The 20,471-nt window shown below is 40.5% G+C and overlaps 2 protein-coding genes across 5 annotated transcripts in view; one reads left to right on the top strand and one right to left on the bottom strand.

Moving 5' to 3' along the window:
* SNX24 (sorting nexin 24) overlaps positions 1-1,585 on the top strand; it is a 94,428-nt gene extending 92,843 nt beyond the window's left edge. For 2 of the 4 annotated variants that reach the window (XM_072860410.1, XM_072860412.1), the window contains exon 7: positions 628-1,585. In XM_072860410.1, the coding sequence (XP_072716511.1) occupies positions 628-710 (83 nt within the window). In that variant the 3' untranslated portion in view covers positions 711-1,585. Of the gene's footprint in view, positions 1-560 lie in introns of all 4 variants that reach the window. The other 2 variants (XR_012042301.1, XM_072860411.1) reach the window with 2 other exon arrangements.
* Positions 1,586-3,217: 1,632 nt separating this feature from the next.
* On the bottom strand, positions 3,218-11,822 carry PPIC (peptidylprolyl isomerase C). The gene is made up of 5 exons (XM_072860409.1): positions 11,646-11,822; positions 7,572-7,685; positions 6,998-7,091; positions 5,181-5,365; positions 3,218-3,762 (listed from the first exon to the last, which is right to left on the bottom strand). Exons 1-5 carry the CDS (start codon positions 11,811-11,813, stop codon positions 3,634-3,636), a joined length of 690 nt encoding a protein of 229 aa, XP_072716510.1. The 5' UTR covers positions 11,814-11,822; the 3' UTR covers positions 3,218-3,633.
* Between the last annotated feature and the right edge of the window lie 8,649 nt (positions 11,823-20,471).

Raw genomic sequence — 20,471 nt, 5'->3', positions numbered from 1 at the left:
AATACAGTGGGGTTTTTTTCCTTCAGGTAATATAGGATGACTTTTTCTAACGTGACATTTTATGTTGATTAGGCAGCCTGAAATTTTCCTGCCTCAAATAATCATCTCTGATTGTATAGGCATCCTCAAGTCTTCTCAGTCTAAACATTGCTGTAAACCACAATGGAAGAACAGCTTTGAAGTATTCCCAGTAGCAATCTTGGAATTCCTTCAAGTATATTGAGATTTTGTTAGAAATTGAATTGCCAGTGTAATCCATCTTCCTTGTGAGAAAAGATTCAGATAAAGAGCTGGAGCCTAGCAGCATTAAGTATTAGAACATCCCTTTAAATCAATAAGCTACAAATCTGGCAGCACATTCATGCAATGCCCAGTGCTACACTAAAGTGGCTTTAGTGCTGAAACAGCATTACTAATAGCACATCCCCAACATGGATAAACAGTTGAGTGATGCAGTAACCCAAATTATACGAGGCCTTACCTAGTTCAGTTTCACAAAAACATTTGTATTGTATTGACATAGATAAGAAAGCACGGGGGGGGGTTTTCTTTTTTTTCAGATGACTTTCCAAACGTAGTTATAGAAGGCATTCTACATGGAATATTTTACCCTCATTTACTGCCCAGGTAGAAGTGATGCGTGGCTAGAAGAAGCTGAAGCAAGTCTCCGAGTCATGTTTAATGGAATTAACAGAAATAAAGTTCTGTGATGTGAAAATTATGCTCAGAAGCAAGAGGCACAACCTCAGTTTAAGTTCAAGCATTATATCTTTCTAAATAAAATCAATGTCACTACAATTGCTGCTTTAAAAAAAGAAGATATGGAAACCACAATACTGAAGTTATTTATACCTTCTATGTATTGACATGCTCTAACTATTTAACACTAAAAGCTGAAAGTCATACACTGAATTACACTAACCTTTGATAAGAATTGAAAGCTTTACTAATTATTTCTACAATTTCTATCATAAATTACACCAAACCTTTTTACACCAGGATTTTTCCCAGCACATTACCCATTGCTGGCAGTGGATAGATTAAAAGTGCTGGCATTGCAGAGTGTGTGAGAAATTGCAAAAAAAAAAAAATTAAAGCAAGAAGAAATTGAAAGCAACTTTAAAGTATTTTGTTCATTTTTCTTAAATTATTTTGAATCTGCTCCTTAATATCACGTTGGAAAAGAGCCAGTGCAGGTGTATGGAGAGTTTCTATTGGAAAACATGCCTCCACATTCTGAAATACATAGCGCGCTCTCAGGAAATTTTCTAGATTTCAGTTGAAATGATTTTATCTACCAGGAGATTTTACATGGCATTTATGCATCTCCATTCACTTATGACATCTAACCCGTGTGTATGTTTACTCTTCACGTCAACTTGCAGACTGTATTCCATATCTTAACATTTTATAAGTCACAGAGCATACAACTCTGTGGTAAGCTAAAGCAAGAATATGATTAAGTAGTAAAATGATAAAACTGAAACTGATACATATATATATATGCTTATATATATATATTTGTTCAGATTTAACTGGAAATATGTATGTGTGCTACTGGACGTTACGAAGTAAATTACTAGAACATGAATGTACTGCTTCAGTGTATTTTTTGTGTGTTTCTATTCAAACAAGACGTTTCTCTGAGCTTGTGTCATCAGAGATGGGTCTCATAGATATCTCTACATGAAGCATTAGAAAATACCTGGGTGTCTGCTCATTTAAAACTCTCAGCACCATGCTATCATCTGAACATGCTAGGTTTATAAAAGTGTACATCTTGGGGGAAAAAATTCAGTGTAATTGAACACCCAGTAAGTCATTGGGCTCATCAGAGGAAGGGAGTGTTGCACAAAAGCAGTAATGGCAAGCTAGACACGAACAGAAGTCTGATCCTGGAGACGCATGGGTTGCCTCCTGCTGACTACTACATCTGTTTTAAAGCTGCCTGGCGCTGGTGAAAAGCTGGGACTTGTATAAAAGGTAGGCCTGTGACTTGCAGCGCTTGTTCAGGTAGCAGAACTCTCTACGCTGTCTGCAGGATCAACCTCCAGGAAAGCTTTCAGCTACTAGCAGAAAGCTATTTGGGCAATGGAGTCTGAGGCATTCTCACTCTTACTTCCTAACTCTGCTTCCCAGTGCTGCTTTTCAGAGAATTTTAAACTGTTAGTAGAAAGAAAAATGAACAGGGCTAAAATGGAAGTCTGATTGTCTAGTCCTAAGCAAATTTAGAGGCCCTTGACAAGTTCTCCTCTAGCTCCGTTTTAAAGAGGAGTAAGCCCTTCACAGGTCTCTGCAAAAAAGTGTCAGTGTTCACCCTCAGGAGAGGCCCCAGGACTGTGGATGCTGAACCAGCAAAAGCACCCCTGCAACTACAAATGACATGTCAGGAAGACCCAAGGTAAATCCCTGCTGGCAGCTTTTTCCTGTTTCCTGTGAGGAGGGTGCCAGGAGGTACCTACACACTCTGTGCTGTAGTACTCGCTCTTCTCCTGTGCCACTCCAAGTCTGGGTACTTCACATGGGCTCCAGGACACCCTTCAGGAAATCTGTCACTACAGAGATAACTAGTGTGCTGCCTGCTGTGCAGGTGGATGAATCCTTCACCAGATCTTGGCATCAGCTCTTCTATCTTGAGTTCTGAAACAAACTCCAGAGAAAAAAATCCACATCTCTTTCCTGTGGAGTACTGTGTAACTCATTTCAGAACCTAACAAACACAGCTGTCTCTAAGTGGAACCTTATACTGACCTTGTTTAAAAGCTACCAGTTAAGTTGTCAGCTTCAGAGTTATTGAAGAAGCATTACAAAAATAATGCATCTGACATACAGCAATACTACAAGAAAAAGCATTTGAGCTTTATCATAAGTAACATTAGCTAGGCATTACAAAATTCACTGTGCTGTAAAACAAGGACTCTTCTGTTTTAATCAGTTTCTAACTGATGATCTTATTTAACAATAGACAGAGCTGCTCTTTCTTGATTACAGGATTGTATCTGAATACTGTGTTTTTTTGAAAGACGGCAGGGACTTTATCTGACACGTTAAGATTAGAGAAATTTACCACCCGTGCTCTAACCTTACAACCTCATTTCCTGGAAAGCAGCACCCCCTGCATATTTTGCAGGATCAACTGAGGTGAGAAAAAAGGGGCGGGGGGGGCATAAAAAAAGCTCTTCATTAAGTATTTATTTGAAATCAAAGTTTATTTATTCAAACAACCTCTGTATTTTACTTTTTTTTTTCATTTTTAGAAATGCTGATACTGTTACAGAAAATAATATTTTCAGTTGAAAAGGCAGAAACAAATATTGCAAAAATTTCCAAAGAGAACAAAACGACTGTATTTCAAACCTTGAAAAAATAGAAGTACTTCTAAAATTTTTCATGAAAGACTTTTTCTGCAAGATCTAGGATTTAGTGGGATATGTCTTGAATTTCAAGGAATGACAGCTCCATGAAGTTGTTAAAGAAATGGTCATATCTTTTACATATTTGGCAAATTATAAGTATTGTCTAAATATAGTCTCATATGTTTTGAGGAGAAAACTCGATGGATAGTTGAGATTGGTCAAGAACAGGCCTTAAAGAAAAGTGATTAAGTTTTACTTTCCATTCCGACTGTTGGTCTCACCAGTCACCTACTTCAACTACAAATGGTTCTTTTACAGCTATTTTGCCACTGTTCACAATCACACAGTCTTGAAGGGGCCGGTCATGTTCATCTGTCTGCTGGAGTTCTATCGAGTGCACCACAGACTGTTTAAAAAAACAAAACAAAACAAAACAAAAAAACCCAACTCAGTTTAGCCAAGGAAACTCCAGTGGCTCAAGTCTGGTACCAAGTAAACAACTAAGTACTCCTCGCATTACTATTTATTAAGCAACTTCTGAACAAAGACCTTAACCCAGTTGAGTTCCCACATGCTTTTTTTTTTTTCCACATTAACAGTTGTGCCACTCTGCAACCCACACACAGTTGACAGAAGCACACGGAAGGCAGTTTGCCATTCTATAAAAACTTTCAGCCAATAAAAATATTATGAAGGGGCAACTGAAAATATCCTTTCAGCTGATCAACAGATACAGGGTCTATCTGTAACCTATGAGCATAAAGTGAATCCAGAGATTATAAAGAATGAGCAGCAATTATTTTTCTAATCATACAGCGTAACTGTGCTTCAAGAAATATGATTACTGCTTTTACCTTTAGTATCACGTACACACATATTTTAAGTGTGGTACTATGCTCTCCAGTCAGACAGGTACAGGTAAACTACTGGCCTCACACTAGACAACTAATTAAAGTAGTATTTTTAAAGGACAAAATTCAGTTAGGAATATTGACTACCTGGCTTTGGATATCTGTCCATTAATCTAACTAAACTAAAACTTAGTCTAAGTCTCTCCTCAAAAATTTTCAGCTACTACTGTAGCTCATGAGAACTGAATTCAAGATGAATGTGGGAGTGGGGGGCAAGTGTTCTGATGATGTTTTCAAACTCCACAAAGAACTGGTCAGTGCAGCAGTTCATGTGTCCCCCATTCATTTCAAAACACAAATTAAATGGAACAATTTAAAACAAAAACCAGACTACTAAAAGTATAATCAGTTGGAAGTACCATTTTTAAACTTAAATTCTATTTGGCCTTTGATCAGTTTTGCAGCTGTGTACAGTTTGAGGGAATTAACTAGATTTTTTTTTCTTTTTAAACAGATCTGAATATATGTGTTTGTATACTTCACATTCACATGCTTCTAAAAACCCTAACAGTGAAAGTGTTATCCATACCTAGCACATGCTACAAAATTAGATTTTAGCTTGTAGAAATACAATTATTTCATGTCTAACAGCGTTAGTGGAAGGGGGACCTGAACTTATTCCATTTGTAATCTGCAAAGATGTCACTGTTGATTTCAGTGGTTAGTGGTCTGAGACAAGAGCTGTGAAAGCCAAAGGCATGATTTAAGTTTCCATTTCTGCAGTCACCGTTTGCTGTTTCAGTTCTAAATCATCCCGCTCCAGGCTCTTCACAATTGTTTTCTACCATGTACATATTGGATAAACACTCAATTGTTTTGAACCACAATGGTGTAAGTTACGCTAACACAGATATAACGCGGCAGAATTTGTCCAGATTTTCTTGGATTAATCTTGCCACTATGTTTAGCTTACCATTCCATCAAGGACTTTGCCAAATACTACATGTTTTCCATCTAACCAGGAAGGCTTTGTCACACTGATGAAGAACTGGGATCCGTTGGTGTCTGGGCCAGAATTAGCCATGCTAACCCATCCAATTCCATAGTGTTTGAGCTTGAAGTTCTCATCTGGAAACCTTTCTCCATAGATGCTTCTTCCTATGACACAAAATAAGAAAGCAAACTTTAAAAAAAAAAATCAAATTAAAAAACCCCTTTTTGTTCAAAAACAGGAAAAACAAAGTATAAATTCAAGACTTGAAGATTCATTGTTTGAGTAAGCACAGCAACATCACTGAAAGCATTTTGTGTGTAAAGAAAAAGATAAGCTAAAACACCACATATAAGGAGACAATATTTAAAGCTGATGATGCTTTATGCTTTGAATTTAACAAGCAAGATGAATACCTTCAGAGGTCCTGCTTAGATACACCACTGAACAATAGTATACTTCATCCTATTCAAGAAATTTAAATTACGTAATTATGGCCACTAAAAATAAGGTTGCCATGTTTTGTGACAATTTTAGTCTTCACAGCTTTTCCTCCTAATAAGAAATTACTTGAAACATGTTTAGAAACACATGAAGACCAAATGGAAGTTAGCCTAAAAGACTCAGTGCGGATTGGTACAATCATTACATAAGGATTTTGATGTTTCTAAAATAGTTCAGAAGAGAAAATATTTGAGTCATGTTTAAACCACCATCACTTTGAAAAGAGAAGGCTGTCTCTCATTCTTTATTTGTACACTGCCTAGCACAATGGGGACACTGCTCCCAACACCGCTAGATACTATCCCAATAAACAGTATTAGCAGGCAAACAAACCCTGCCTACCTTTAATGCTAAAACTCTGTCTTTGGTATTTTAGCCTTCCCCATTTTTCACTGCAAGGAAAAGGAATGTGTGTTTTCCATTCTGTGCCAGTGGGGAAATCACTAGCATTGTACGCAGACAGTTCAAATCATAGCACGTGAAGAAGGTGCATGTAAAGGAAGAGAAAAAATCAGAAGCCAGAATGCATGCAATGCAAGAGATGTTGCACTGGGATTTCCCTCCTTAGTGGACTGAACTGGTATTCTGGAGGCTCAGAAGGGAGCAAGTAATACACACAGCCAGAACTCACACCACCAGTAAGTTTATGGTTTTAAATTTAGAAAGAGAAAAAAGGGGAGAGAGCATGAGCCTCATTTTCTAATTTCTCTACCCCATTTTGAAATTCCCTCCCATAACACATTTCAGAAGGTTCCACAGAACTGGCTGAGCTAAGGGCAGAGGACAGCCTAGTCCTTCCCTACCTGCCTTCCCTCTACGTGCTTTCACTGTTTCATCACGAATTAGTTTTCTGCTGGATGACTTGAATCGGTTCACGTATACATGCAATCAATGAGTGCCTCAGGGAAGGCGTGCTGTCGCAAAGCCAGAGTGGGGGAAGAGCGGAGACATCCATCTTTTGGAGACAGTATGTTGTAGGAGCACCTCAGCTGGTCACGTGGCTCCAGCCCACCACACAAAGCCATGCTTCTTGAATGGGGACAAGTCACAGACAGAAAAGAGCTATCTGCAAAAATTGAGGACAAAGGAAGCTCTACACATACTTATAATCAGGTATTCCAAATAACTGCAGCTTATGTTCCAAGATGCTTGGAAAAGTACTAGATTCTCTAAAACAAATGGTGGTTTTTTCATTTATGTGAGATGAAAGAATGAGAGAATATGCTGTTTTGTCCATCTTTTCAGCAGACATTCGAAGAAAGGAAAGGGAACCTGGAAGATACTAAGCATGTTACCTCCTGATCCATCTCCAGCTGTAAAGTCTCCTCCTTGAATCATGAAGTCTTTGATCACACGATGAAATTTACTTCCTTTGTATCCATATCCTCTCTAAGAAAATGAAATAATTCTTTAAATGTATATAACATCCAGCTCCATACAGTCATGTGGAAATACACGTGGCAAATGGCCAGATTTCACAGAATATACCACCAGCAGAGACAAATACTGGAAAGAAACAAATTAAACTGAGATGCAGGTGAATGCAGCTGGGCTGAAATGCCACACAGCAGGTTAATTCAGGTGATCAAAGCCATTGTCTTTATTTGACTGGTATCTGACCACAGTACCTCTACATGCTAGATCTGCATGGCAGGGACAGATTGAGGTGGTGATATCCAACATCTCATAATTACATGTTGTGAACCAAGGCCCAAGGACCTGAGAAGACACATACCAGTGCACAGCCTTGGGGATGACACTCTTGCACAGGCTCCACTGAATTAAGACTGACAACTGAAACAGCATTAAAAAAATATTTACTTCCCAATCCAAACTTGAGTACACAGTGGAAGAAAACTGCAAACGTACTTCTCCGGTTGCCAGCGTAATGAAGTTCTCCACAGTCTTTGGGACAACTTTTCCAAACAATCCAATTACAATTCTGCCAACATCTTTGTCTCCAATCTTCACATCAAAGAACACCTGAACATTTTTGTGAAGAGAACAAAAGTGATACAAACATGAGCCCAACAAAAAGCCAAGCTTTTGAAAGTGTAAGGTGGTAAGAAACTGCTTCTGGATGGTCTATATTAATAGTATCCTTCAATTCCTCAGGGTGCTGTTTAAGAAAATTCCTTTCAGAGCTACCAAAATGGGATTATGCAGAAAACTGTTTGAGAACTGGTTTTGATTCTTAGTGCTTTTAAGGGCTCAGTGAGACTGCTGCATCACAAGTTTGAAGGTAGTGTTCAAGAAGATTTTTCCCAGACATGCATGTCTTTAAAGCTGTACAGAAAAGATGAAACATGAAAGTAAGGAAGAACAATGATGCTATTCCAGTGTGGTGAACAATAACAAGGAAATACAGTACTTACACTCCCCACAAACAATAGTTTGCTATCCACTCATAATCTTCACTGTTCTAGGCATTAGTATGCATGTGATTAAGTATAGGCGAAAGCCTAAATTTCATTAAATTGACAAACAGCGGGAAGAAAATCCTAGGGCTCAAGTAAGGAGTTGCTTTCCTAAATATGAATTCAAACCTGACAGAGAAATAACCAGGCTACATTATTCAGCTGATTGCCTAAAAGCTTCAACATAGACGTTGCTAAAAAGCAACTTCAAAAAGGCAAATGAGTTATAAAGCATTTTAATATAGTTCAGAATACATGAATGCATATTTGAATGTGCAAAAATGTTCCAACAATTACTGAAAATAGGAACAGCTGTCAGGAAATGAGGCATTTTGAAGTTCTGAAAAAGTTACATAAAGACTATTACAACTTCTAGGAAACAGCAATGTGTATTGCTATGATGTGGTATTTGCTGTTCCTTGTGGCACTCGACCAAATATTACTTGTCTGCAACACTAAGAAATTAGTCCAATAATGATAATAAATGACCACAGTCTCTCCAATGTGAATGCCTCTTTCACGCTCTCCTGCTAAACATTTCTACCGTTTCTTGATCTTCCGTGTGGTTTTGACTGTTGAACTTTTGCCTAACGCTATAAAAGCCCTATAAAGAGAATAAAATTCCTTTTGATACACCTCATTCATTTCCTTGGCACTTGGCACTAACTAACATACTTCTTAGATGTGTGGCTCCCAAAATATTAACAGCACACTTTCAGTAACGTCTTAACATTTCTATAAACACACCTCTCTGAATTTTGCTGCCAGGGTTATCTAGGTAAGGGGAATTGCCTGCCTACATTTTCTAAACGCACCTTATTTTGCCTGGAAACGTTGTCCTAGTAGAAGGACTGCCTGCAATACATAAGCATATATAAGTAACACAACTGAGGCTACTAAACAATGCCCCCAGATAGCAATAATATCAAACGCTTTCACAGAGCACATGGAGACAAGCCCATCATATATTGTAAACCTAACCCAACCAGAAGGCTTCATTCATGGCAGAGCTGCTCACCTGAGCAGCAAACCCAGTACTTCCAAAAGGCATTGCTTCGGCTTATTCTGTGTACAAACAGTAAGTTCCTGGCTTCCTGTTAGCACTACATGCTTGGTGATTTTTGGAAAGCTCTGCTTCCTAATTATGCACCACATGGCGTGTCTGTGCATATTTCTGGCCAGGAAATCAAATACGGAAATATTTGGTAGCCCTAGATGCCATTTTTGCATAGAGAAGCCATGTTCTCTTAAGCATATTTCCTCAAGTTCTCTGGAAAGTCAATAAGCATGTAGACACTACTGAGCTGGTCAACACAGCAGTCTCAAATCTCAAAAAACATCTGGCCAGATTCTTCACCAAAAACTCTTAAAGAAAAGAAATATTACACATTTTCAGTCTTATTAATATTTATATAAATATTTAATCTTATTTACAATTTGCAGTAAGTATTTCAATACTGAATGAAAAAGGGTGCAGCAGTAAGAGTGGCTGGTTCTCATTAACATATTCATATATAATTTACACAAGATGGTGTATATCAAAATGAAAAAATGGCCAAGAGCATTCAATTATTCAGGGGGAAAAAAAAAAGTTGACTGTGAAAGAAAGATGTCATGATTCCTAGAGACCAGGTAATATAATGACAAATGAACTCCAAGATAAATGCAAAATACTGCATGTGGAAGAGGACTATACAGCCACAACAAGGGATCCAATTGGCTACCACTCAGAAAAGATATCTGGAGTCACCCTGAGCAGTCTGATGAAAAGTTTGGCTCTGGGCTTGTGAAGGTCAGAGAAGGAAAATGAATGTTAGAAATAATTAAAAATGGGTAAGGACAAGAGATGGGCATAATTATGCCACAGTATACATCTGTACTGGGCGTTCACACTCTTGAGTGCTGCATGTAATTCTGGCTTCTCTATCACAGAATGATAAAACCAACCTAAAAAAGGTAGAGGAAAGGGCAGCACAGATGCTCAAAGATCTGGAATACCTTTTATATGAAGAAAGATTAAATAAAACTATGCAAGCTGGAAGAGAGAAAACTGGTGTGATTTGGTGAGCTCTGTAAAGTTATGACTGGCTTGGCCAAGGAAAATTGGCAGCTGCAATTCTCTATGTCCCACAACATAAGAATCAGAAAAGGTCATAAAATTAAATCCCAGGCAGAAGGTCTGAAGAAGCAAAGTACTTCATGCATAATTAAATTGGAATATCTTCTGGAATATATTGCCAGAAGATAATTTGGAGGCCAAAGCATATGAGATTTATCCTCAAAAAAAATCAAATTCATGGACTAGAAGTCCATGGCAATGAAACTGTAGACAGTTGTAGACAATGGTGCCAGTGAAGTTCAGAGACAAAGGCATAGCCTGTGGCTTAGGAAGCTGAGGCCGTGCCAGAAGAAGCAGCTCTGGCCCTGCCCTATCACGCTTTCACAAGTGCAGACATCTTTCACCAGGAACAGGGCACTCGCTCTTGAGTGTCGGTGGAAAGGTACTTGGGGGCTGAAACATCTAATTCCTACTTTATCCAAAGCCGGACTAGACACCCTACCTCCTGCACCAGCAAAATATTTTTGGAAAGAGATGCTGTCATGTTGCCATAACCAGGTGCATCCCCATCCCACTGCCAGGCAGCATGGCCCACAATTCTGTCTCTTGGGCAGTGCCATCTGTAATTACCACACGTGCCTCTGGCGCAAACCTTCTCCTGCCTATGAAGGAGATATGCAACGCTGAGCCATGCTGATTCCCGGTCCACAGCTTCGCTGGCAGCACACTCTGAAGCCTGACGCAGTTAGGTTAGGTTTTAACCCACACCAGGTGCCCGAGCCTGTCGCGGTCAGGAACAACAAGAGAGCAGGAAACAAGGGGGCAATAAAATGACAGCTCACAGCACTAAGAGTTTCTGCAAAGGGGGGCCAAAAAATAAGTACAGCACAACTGAGCCTCAGAGCAGTTAAAACCCCACTGCTCAGCGCAGCACGGACACCACCACACAGCCCCAAACTGCCTATGGCGACAGCAGAGACCACAGGAGCAAGGATGTAATTACGAATTTTAAAGTTAGCATTTCTGTGAGCCAGAGGTGGGCTTAGCTAACTGAAAGTTTGAGGTGTGCCAGCGCCTACAGAAAGGCGGCATGCCCAAAGGGATTAAAAAAAACCCAACCCTAAAACACTTATAAAACAGGAAAGCTAAGGCATTTGTCCAAGCCCTCCCCAAACCCCACCACCGCAGGGGCCTCCTTTCTGCCCGGAATCCGGCCCGGGAAGGAGCGAGCCGGCGAGGGACCAGCTTCACACTATAAAACCGGGGGTAAAAGACAGCCAGGCGGTCCCCACCCTCTCAGTAACCGCCGAGAACGGGCGCGGAGCTGGCAGGATAAACACCCCCTTTGGGGGCCCGCTGAGGAGACGCCGCGGGCCCTCACGACCGACCGATCCCGACGCGCCTCAGGCCGGCGGCCGGGGAGGCTTCCCGGTCGGCGGAGCCGCCCCGGCCGCGGGCGAGAGTCACCTTGGCTGTCACGCTGGGTCCCCTCTTCTTGAAGCCCTCAGCCGCCGGGGCCAGGAAGCAAAGGCAAGCGACAGCGCCGAGAAACGCCGCAGGCCCGCCGCGAGCCATGGCGCTGAGGCGAGCGCTGCGGCGCCTGCGCCCGCCGCCGGGCGGCTCCTCCCGCGCCATGTGGCGGGGGGGCTGTCGGGGGAGCGGCAGGGCGGTCACCCATCCGAGCTGCGGCCGGCCCTGGCCCTGCTGAACGTCGGAGCGTGATGGGAGGGGCGAGCCGCGCGGGTCCTGTCAGGAGCGCGGCCGTCGGGGACCCTTCCAGCGCAGAGGTGGGCGCTGGGAGAGGTGCGGTGGGCCCGCGGCTTTCTTCCGAGCTGGTTTTCCTGCTTCTTGGGTACGGGGGGCTGCCAGGGTGAGCCCCGGACCCCTGGCTGGGTTTGGGGTGGTTACAAATGCCGGGCGGGGGTCATGGTGCCCGTTCCTTCTAGGGGGCGCGGGAAGCCGTGTGGCCTCTTCGGGGGCTCAGCCTCGCCCAACAGGAGCTGGAGTTACCTGTATGGGGCTAAGTAGCCCTGCTTTTGACTTCACGGGAGGCTTCCCTGAAGATCCCACAAGTGGGTGAAGTAGCCAAAATAGTAGATGTTCAGGGGATCTTGAAAGTGGATCGTTGGTCCACTTTGGGGTATTTAATGTGCTGAGGAGAAACATGAGCCTATCAGGCACTGGTAATACTTCTAGCTTCCTTTGTGTTAGCAGTAGAGGTGCGCTGCTTGGCACCCATGGCAGCACCCCTGGCTTTAAAAAATAAGGAGCTGAACCAAACGACTTCATCAAACGCAAAGGTCTTTCCCAAGCCATTGCCTTCCAAGACACGGAAAAGGCAACCCGGTCTAGCAAATTACTTTACCTTTGACACTCCCCTGTTACCTTCTCTGCTGAAAACTCCTTTGCATTCAGGACCTGTCCCAAATGGTGTTGCTGCTACAGTCCCTAGAAAATTTGCAAATTCTAACACACAGTGACATTTGTGGCCTCCCAAGTGCCAGCATATGAAAGAAAAATAATTAGTAGATACTGATATACTGCAAGCAGGAGGCTGACAGTGGCTTATGTAAACACACTCAGGATTAAACTCAGCAGCACTGCGTTTCTGGGTATATTGCATAGCACCTACACAGAGAGTTTGGTGCTGGTTGCAAAGCCAGCCCAGAGCTGGGGTGGAGTGCCTGAGAGCGAATAAGCTCTGCACTGCCACATCTACACTGTCATTGCTGCTGAGCCGCTCAGCTTGAGACTGTGCCTCAGTTAGCAAGTAGTAGACAATAGTTGGTGCTGAAAAGTTGATATCTATCTGCACTGTGCGCTTTTCAAGTGGTCTGTCCAGCAGTTGAAGAGTGCTTGGCATGCGCCTGGAACACATCTTCTGGTTTAGTTTCATCTGGCAGGAATCTAGTTTGTGCATGGCAAGACCTCTCTGCATTGAGAACCAAAGCACAGTAAGTAGGATGTCGGGAAGATCCACTTCAAAAGTCCAGTCCCGATCCAAACTAAAATGTACCATAGACATACCCTCATGCACACCTTTGACTAGAGATTGGTCATAGACTGTTTTTTTGCAGGGGATGTCACTTTCCTGCTCTTTTCCATTCTGCCCCACATGCTACCTACACTAGTGCATCTGAGTGCAATGAGATTTCTCATCAGGGGACTGTAGTAAAAAATCATTTCCCATGCAGAGCAGACAGTGGTGGTTACTGATTCCACATTACATAGCACATGAGCAGAAACACCGAATTATCATCTTGCTTAATTGATGACTGACACAAATAGGTTCCTTTTCCTCAAGACGTGTAAAACATCTGCGGTTGTAGCTCCTCAGCCAAAGAACCACCTGGGCTCATCTAGGGCTGAACTTTGGCACCTGATTTATGTGCTGGCGTTTTGTAAAACAGGGCTTTACCAAAGCCCTGCCTGTGGGGACTCACTGTCAGCACTGGGGCCTATGGGGCTTCAGGGCATGGTTCAAGACATTCACCCAGTTTCCCTGTAGCTAGTTAGATCTGTTCATCTTAGTGCTGAAACAAAACTAGTTCATGTGTGTATAGGTGGTTCAAGTGTGTCTTTGATCCACTAGTGGCTGCTATATTTCACACTCACATTCTTCTTTAAATATCAAAGCAGGCCCAAAACTTTACTGGATCTTATGCTAGATTCTTTGATATGTCACTGTACTTTCAGTGAGTATGTGAGTATGAGAGTTTACTCAAAGTAAACTGAGTACGTGTTTATTTTCTCTGCCAGTTTGATAAGGTACTGAGAATTTAAAATTACGATTCAGCTGCCTTCCTTGCATTGCGTCACTGCATAATAATGGTGTTTGACTAGCTCTGGAGTTAAGATTTACTGCAGAAATATAACAAAATCCAAAGATACACTGATTTGTTGCCGTAGTTGGGTATAAACTTTAAAAGGACTGTATTATTGTACAAATATGTTAGAAAATAGTTAGGGATTTTAACTAAATACTCACAGAAACCTTTTGCAGCCCACATATGTACCTAATCACATAAATCTCAATCGTTAAAATCCAGAAGGTGAAAACTTACCATTTCCATTTCCAAACTTACCATTTCTCTCTTTATCACTACAATCTACCTTTATTACAGCTACCTATTCAGTATTTGTCTGCTCTGAAGTTGTAGTCATTATGCTTACACTAAGAAATGCTACAGACTGTGGGATGTTCAGAGGAATATGATGAAAATGGAAAAAGGTTCCTCTCGGAGGATACATGAGGGCATGTTAGAATTATTCAGCACTCTGAAGGTAATATTTTTAGGTTTGCGGTGAGTGGGAGGAGACCTATGTGAGACAGAGCACTTTTGATACTCAAGATGCATGCGAGTCACAAGCTGAATGTTGACAGAAATGGGGGGAAAGGTGGAGCCATAACTAATTCTAAGTTTTAGAAAGAATCTGAAAGAAGACGAATACTGGCTGATGAGACTGTATTTTCTCAGAGCAATTCAGTCAGAGTAGTACACTGGTTCAAATCATGAGGTGCAGAGGAACAAACAATGAGCTGGGAAGACAAGAGAAGATGGTCTGGCTGAGCAGCTCCTTAATTTAATACTCCTTAATACAGAAGGGCCTATTCAGTGTAGGTATGCTGTACAATACTATCCCCAGTACTCCCCAGAGTTCCCTTTCACTCTCTCTCAGTAAAAACGTTGGTGTTTGCAAGGATGACTTCCCTGTCTATTGAAGTGTAAATATGTTTCATCCATGTACAAGATGGCAATATGAGGCAGGAAGAATGAAATGAGTGGTTACTAGTACTGAAGAGATTTAAAAACAGCAAGATGAGACAGGATCTGGTTTACATTATCTTGGAAAGTTTACACACATTGGTGATGCTGCTAAATAATTTTTGGAAGAAGATAAAACAAATGTTTAAAGAGGAAATCTCAAAAAGAGGCAGAAATGTAATGTGTTCAATGAAAACTCAATTTTACACAGAAAATCTCTTCCTGACTACTGAAAGAAGTACATGTTCTTTCTGTAGAAATTTGATGTCATGACTATCAAACTGAAAGTACACAAAAGCCAGACAAACAGTAGGCTTTGTACTAACTGCGAAAAGAAAGAAATCTTACAATAAAACTAGGGAATAATATGTAAAAATCTGTTATGACTTCTTTATTTTTCTGCTTTAATTATTCGTAACTATCTTGAAGATTTTGGAGGTCTCTGCAAGCTCTTCACACAGACAAACTGAGTACAGTCTGCTGAGAACTACACTGCATTCAGTGTGGCTTTGCACAGGGAGTGTTCCTCTGTATTACAAAAAAAGGGCAAAATCAGGAGAGTGTCTACAACAGAAGACCATTCTTTCCTGGTCCGTCCTCTCTAGCCATGAACAATTTGTTCACCTCCTCGGTGCAGCTGATGTGAAGACTGTTATCATTTCTCCCCTCAGTTTTCTTTTCTGTAGACTAAACAACCCCAATTCCTTCAGTCTTTCCACATGGGTCAAATATTACAGCAGGCGTCATCTGGCTGTTTAGTTTTTAGTGAAATATTACCTTTATCCTTGAATGTGAGTAGAAGTTACGGATAAGCACATTTTGTCATTTCTTGCTTTTTTTTCCTTTTTTAAATTGATCGAGTGACATAAGGCTATTGTGACAAAAATTACGTAGCCCATTAAAAGAATATGTTCAAACTATCTTGTCTTTGTAATATGGTGCACAGGACATTTTGCATTTTAGAGCTAGCAGACATGCGTTATTTTGGTGCTTGTCTTCTGAAGTAATCAAGCCTCTAAAAGAATAATTTGCTACTGTTTGACAGTCTTCAATTTAAGTAATAGTATATGTAATGAGGTGTTTCATTGCTTCTGATGGGCTCTTTACAATTTAAAATGGGTACAGAAGAGAGATATATTAAGCGTATAGAATCTGACAGATTTTGATTTCTAGTAGTACTAGCATGGGCAGTAATTCTAGCACTTCCTTTCAGCACTATGGCATTTTCGTGAGCTATGATTTACTAGAGTGATATAGAAATATTTCATATCCAAACTGCTCTAGTATATCATGTTATACAGGTAAAAAGAATTTTGGGCATGACATATGTAATAATAATGCTTTATGGTTCTATAGGCGTTTTCATCAATGTTAACTGCTTGACAGCTGTCAGGTTAAAACTTGGAGTAAGCACTGTGTTCTGTAAGGCTGCTGTAACTGAGATTTTATTTTTATTATTTCCTCACTTTGAAATGGGTTTTTGATTCTCAAACCTGAATCACTGAAAGTGTGTCATCTTTCCCAGACTTGATCTTTGTCCATATTGTTTCACAATGCCATCATATTACTTGTCTTGGGTTTTTAATGTATCACTAGCAGAGTAAAGTCATATGTTTAAAGCCAAACTTTAATCCCATAAAGACTAAGAAATGACACCACTTCATCTTATACATTGTCTGAATTATAAAATGGTTAAAAGCTATAAAATATCAGGGGCATTGTGATTGCATATAATTCTAAGATACCACAGTTAAAAAAAACAACTTAAGGTCCAAAAATTGTAAGTCACTATATATGGTCTTCATGAATAATGAAGAAATAGGTTTATGGGGAGTTTTGTTTGTGTTTTTTTGTCTTTTCCTTTATGTGACTTCAGAAAGATGGAGTGTATCATATGTGCTGTCTCTTCTATTAAATCACTTGTAAAATGGCTTAGAATTCTCCTGTCATCTGGTGCACTTATGCAAAATAAATGTGTCCTATGCTCCGGATAAGTGTCTTCCTTTTGGTGAATAGTTTTTAAGCTTTTTAAATTTTGTATCCAAACACAATTTGAAGTGTCACCCTTTCCACTCTAATGGTCAAAGCATTTATTTAGGTGATACCAGCAACGTGTTTTCAAAATAGTGCAGCTGGAGCCAGAACCATTTTTGCTTTGAGCACATTTGTTTACAGGATATCAGAGCTATCTGTAATTGCACATCTCACTGCAGTGAGCATTTAGCACATAGTCATTCATTTGAATTCTGTTTTTCATAACATCTGCAGTTGCATAAGATTCCTTAGGGGAAAAGAAAAAAACTAGCAGTAAAGCCTAGCTGTAAGGAAGCATACAGTAAGATTTCTTTGTTTTCAAGGCAGAAAAGCTAAAACTTCATAGCATCTTAAAATTATGTATTTTTTTCTTTCTCTGATTATTACTTATAATAAAGATTCTAGTTCTCCAAACACTTTTGCACATCCCTTAACTATGGCTGTGGTCTCTCTTCCATGGAACTACTCACACCTAAAGGTAAGTACATAGGTGTTTGAAAAGTATGCCTTTGTCAGTAACTAAGTCCCAGTAATCGATACTTCTAGCCTGATAATGCCAGAGGTGCAAATCAGGATATACAGCCTGTGGCTCTGGGCTCAAAAGAGGAGATAATTCCTTCCTTAAAAACGCAAATGGGAAGTTGAAAAATTTGTGAAGCAACATCCTGTCACATGACTATGGTGAAGAATTGATCCAGTTTTGCTTTTTTCATGCGAGATTTTTAATCATCATTAATACAGTTGTTGGGGGTGGGGTTTGAGCAAGAGGAAGGTAGGGGAAGAAGGAAATAGGAAGAGTGAAACAGAGAAAGCTCATTCATTGTTTAGGAGATCAATAGCAGCTCAGAAATAACACTCGGAAGACAACTAACATACTCAGCATTGAAAAGGCTTGGTCCCCACCTTCCAAATACCAGAGAAGATTGTAGTAGTCAAGAGGAAAAGTAGGGCTTGCAGCTGTTCAAGAAGAAAGTGACAATGACAAGTACAAGAGTTTGTCCTTTACGAGTCATAAAGAAAGCAGTCAGATGTTTAGAGAGCTTTTATATGAAAAGTGATAATTTTAGAAAAGACCCGAGTATCTAGAACCAGGGAGACGGCTGCTTCAAGGATGGTTTTAAATGGACAAAAATATGTTGCTGGTTTGTTTCAAGATGAGTGAAAGGTGAGGATAAATGATATTTCTCTCTTCAAGTCACTCTGGAGCCTGCTGTGCTGACAGTAGTACAAAGTTAGCTTCATTAGTACAGGAAATATGGCTTAGAAGATACAGAGAAAACAGATATGTGTAATTTCAGTGTCCCTGAAGTTCAGCATTGTTATTACCATGCTAAAAGTAGCGTCTGGTCAAGGACCCCATCTATCTAGTAGGTTTCTAATCAGTAAGATGCTGTGTTACTGAAAAGATGAATTAATGTACTATCTTACAGAGTACACTATGTAAGGAAGATATCTTAAGCTACCTACAAAGATTTGGGGCCAGTTCTTCACCTGCATATTTCCTTTTAACTTTGAGAGAGATTTCATACTTATGCATATGCAGTTGCCTGCATACACTTGACTTAGATGCCACCCTATTTGTTCCATGTTTCAGGTCATTTTGAAAATATACACTGAAATAAAGAAAATATTTTATTAGAGCTGTAATATTCTTCCTGGAGATGTTGCCAACCAGGGATCAAATTTCTGAGAAATACATACCATGATCCTTTGTCTATATGAAATCATTTGGTATGAATTTTTGTACAATAAATGTGCAGTAGCTAAAGGAACTCTGCCAGGATTACATAAGGATCTAGGAAAGGCCACTGGCGCTGCTTACAAGATGAGCAGTAAGTGCTCAGCTGTAGGCAAATATATATATTTGGTGTTTTTCCTTAGTATCTTTTGTTTGAATGGTATTATGGTCAGTCATATGTAAGCTCCTGTACAGTAATCCTTGTTAAGAATTTCTATGTCACATATAATGGTTTCTCGCACTTGAAAAAAAAGCAGTATCCTGACCAGCATGATACAATAACTGTGCCTGTATTGACATTTTAGTGGCGTTTGCGTGGGTTTTGCAACATTCAGGTGAATGCCACTGAACCTATTCTTCTTTCCCTCTCCACTATCCATTCTAAGTTGATTGTCCCTATTCTAAGTGATTTATTTTATAAAAATCATACTCTAGAGTGCTTTGTACAGTCTACATTTTGTGCCCAGTAACTTGTTACAGCAGTTACCCTTCTTTCATCACAGCGTTTTTGTAGCGCTGGTAATGAATGGTAATGCAAGTGTGTTATTTTTGAGAAAGGAATTCTAGTTAACTTGGAAATAATTCTGATTCTCAGTTTTGGAGGGCCTCACTGATGGCAGTGTGGCCCTTTTGTGGTGGGTTGACCCTGGCTGGACGCCAGGTGCCCACCACGCCACTCCGTCACTCCTCTCCTCAGCAGGACAGAGGGTAGAAAATAAGATGGAGAAAAAACTCATCAGTCAAGATAAAGGCAGTTTAATAAAGCAGAAGCAAAGGAAAACAAAAGATTTATTCTTTACTTCCCATCAGCAGGCGATGTCCAGCCACTTCCCGGGAAGCTGGACTTCAGTACACCTACTGGTTGCTCTGGAAGACAAACGTAATAACAAATGCTCCCCCGCCCCCTCCTTTCTCTTAGCTTTATTGCGGAGCAGATGTCATATGGTGTGGAATATCCCTTTGGACAGTCAGGGTCAGCTGTCCCGGCTGTGTCCCCTCCCAAGATCTTGCCCACCCACAGGCTACTGGCCTTTGGGGGTGAGGAGGCGAATGTTGGAGAGACAGCCTTGATGCTGGGCAAGCACCGCTCAGCAGTAGCCAAAACACCGGTGTGTTATCAACACCTTTCTAGCTACCGATAGCACAGCACTATGAGGGCTGCTATGGGGAAAGTTAACTCCATCCCAACCAGACCCAATACACCTTTATATTTACAAGTCAGATGTTCACAGGTGTCTGAAGGATCTCAGCATTGAATTCCTATTATCAAAAGAGGAACCAAGAGGCCTGACATGAAAAGCTGGGGATTTTAAACACTTCGTTCACTTTTGGGAAAGGAGCATTGGGGAACTTTTCAGTATTGTTTTTAGACTTCAACAGTTAAAGCAGTGGAAAAGAGTAGTGTTGTAAAGATCTTTTTAAAGTGTCAGCAACCCCCCCTAAGCCCTGAAGACTACACAAAGCATTTTAAAACAAGAACTTCTTACAAAATACATAGAATATACATAATGCATGGAAATGCAATTGTCTGGAATGACGATTTGCTCATACTGCTGTCACTTTCAATATTTAATCCATCAGAAACTGATGCTGATGACATGTTTTCCACTTGCCATTTGTGTTCTCTGTATTTCCTGTGAAGCAAGACTGATAAGCCTTAACTGTACATATTTGTTCTTAGTACATTGCCATTAAATGTTTTATTGGTTTTTGGTTTTATCACCCATTGATAGGAAGCACTGTAACATGTCAGAA

Source organism: Ciconia boyciana, chromosome 4 (genome assembly GCF_034638445.1).
Source record: "Ciconia boyciana chromosome 4, ASM3463844v1, whole genome shotgun sequence".
Classification (NCBI taxonomy): domain Eukaryota; kingdom Metazoa; phylum Chordata; class Aves; order Ciconiiformes; family Ciconiidae; genus Ciconia; species Ciconia boyciana.
This window is presented reverse-complemented; position numbering and strand designations above follow the sequence as displayed.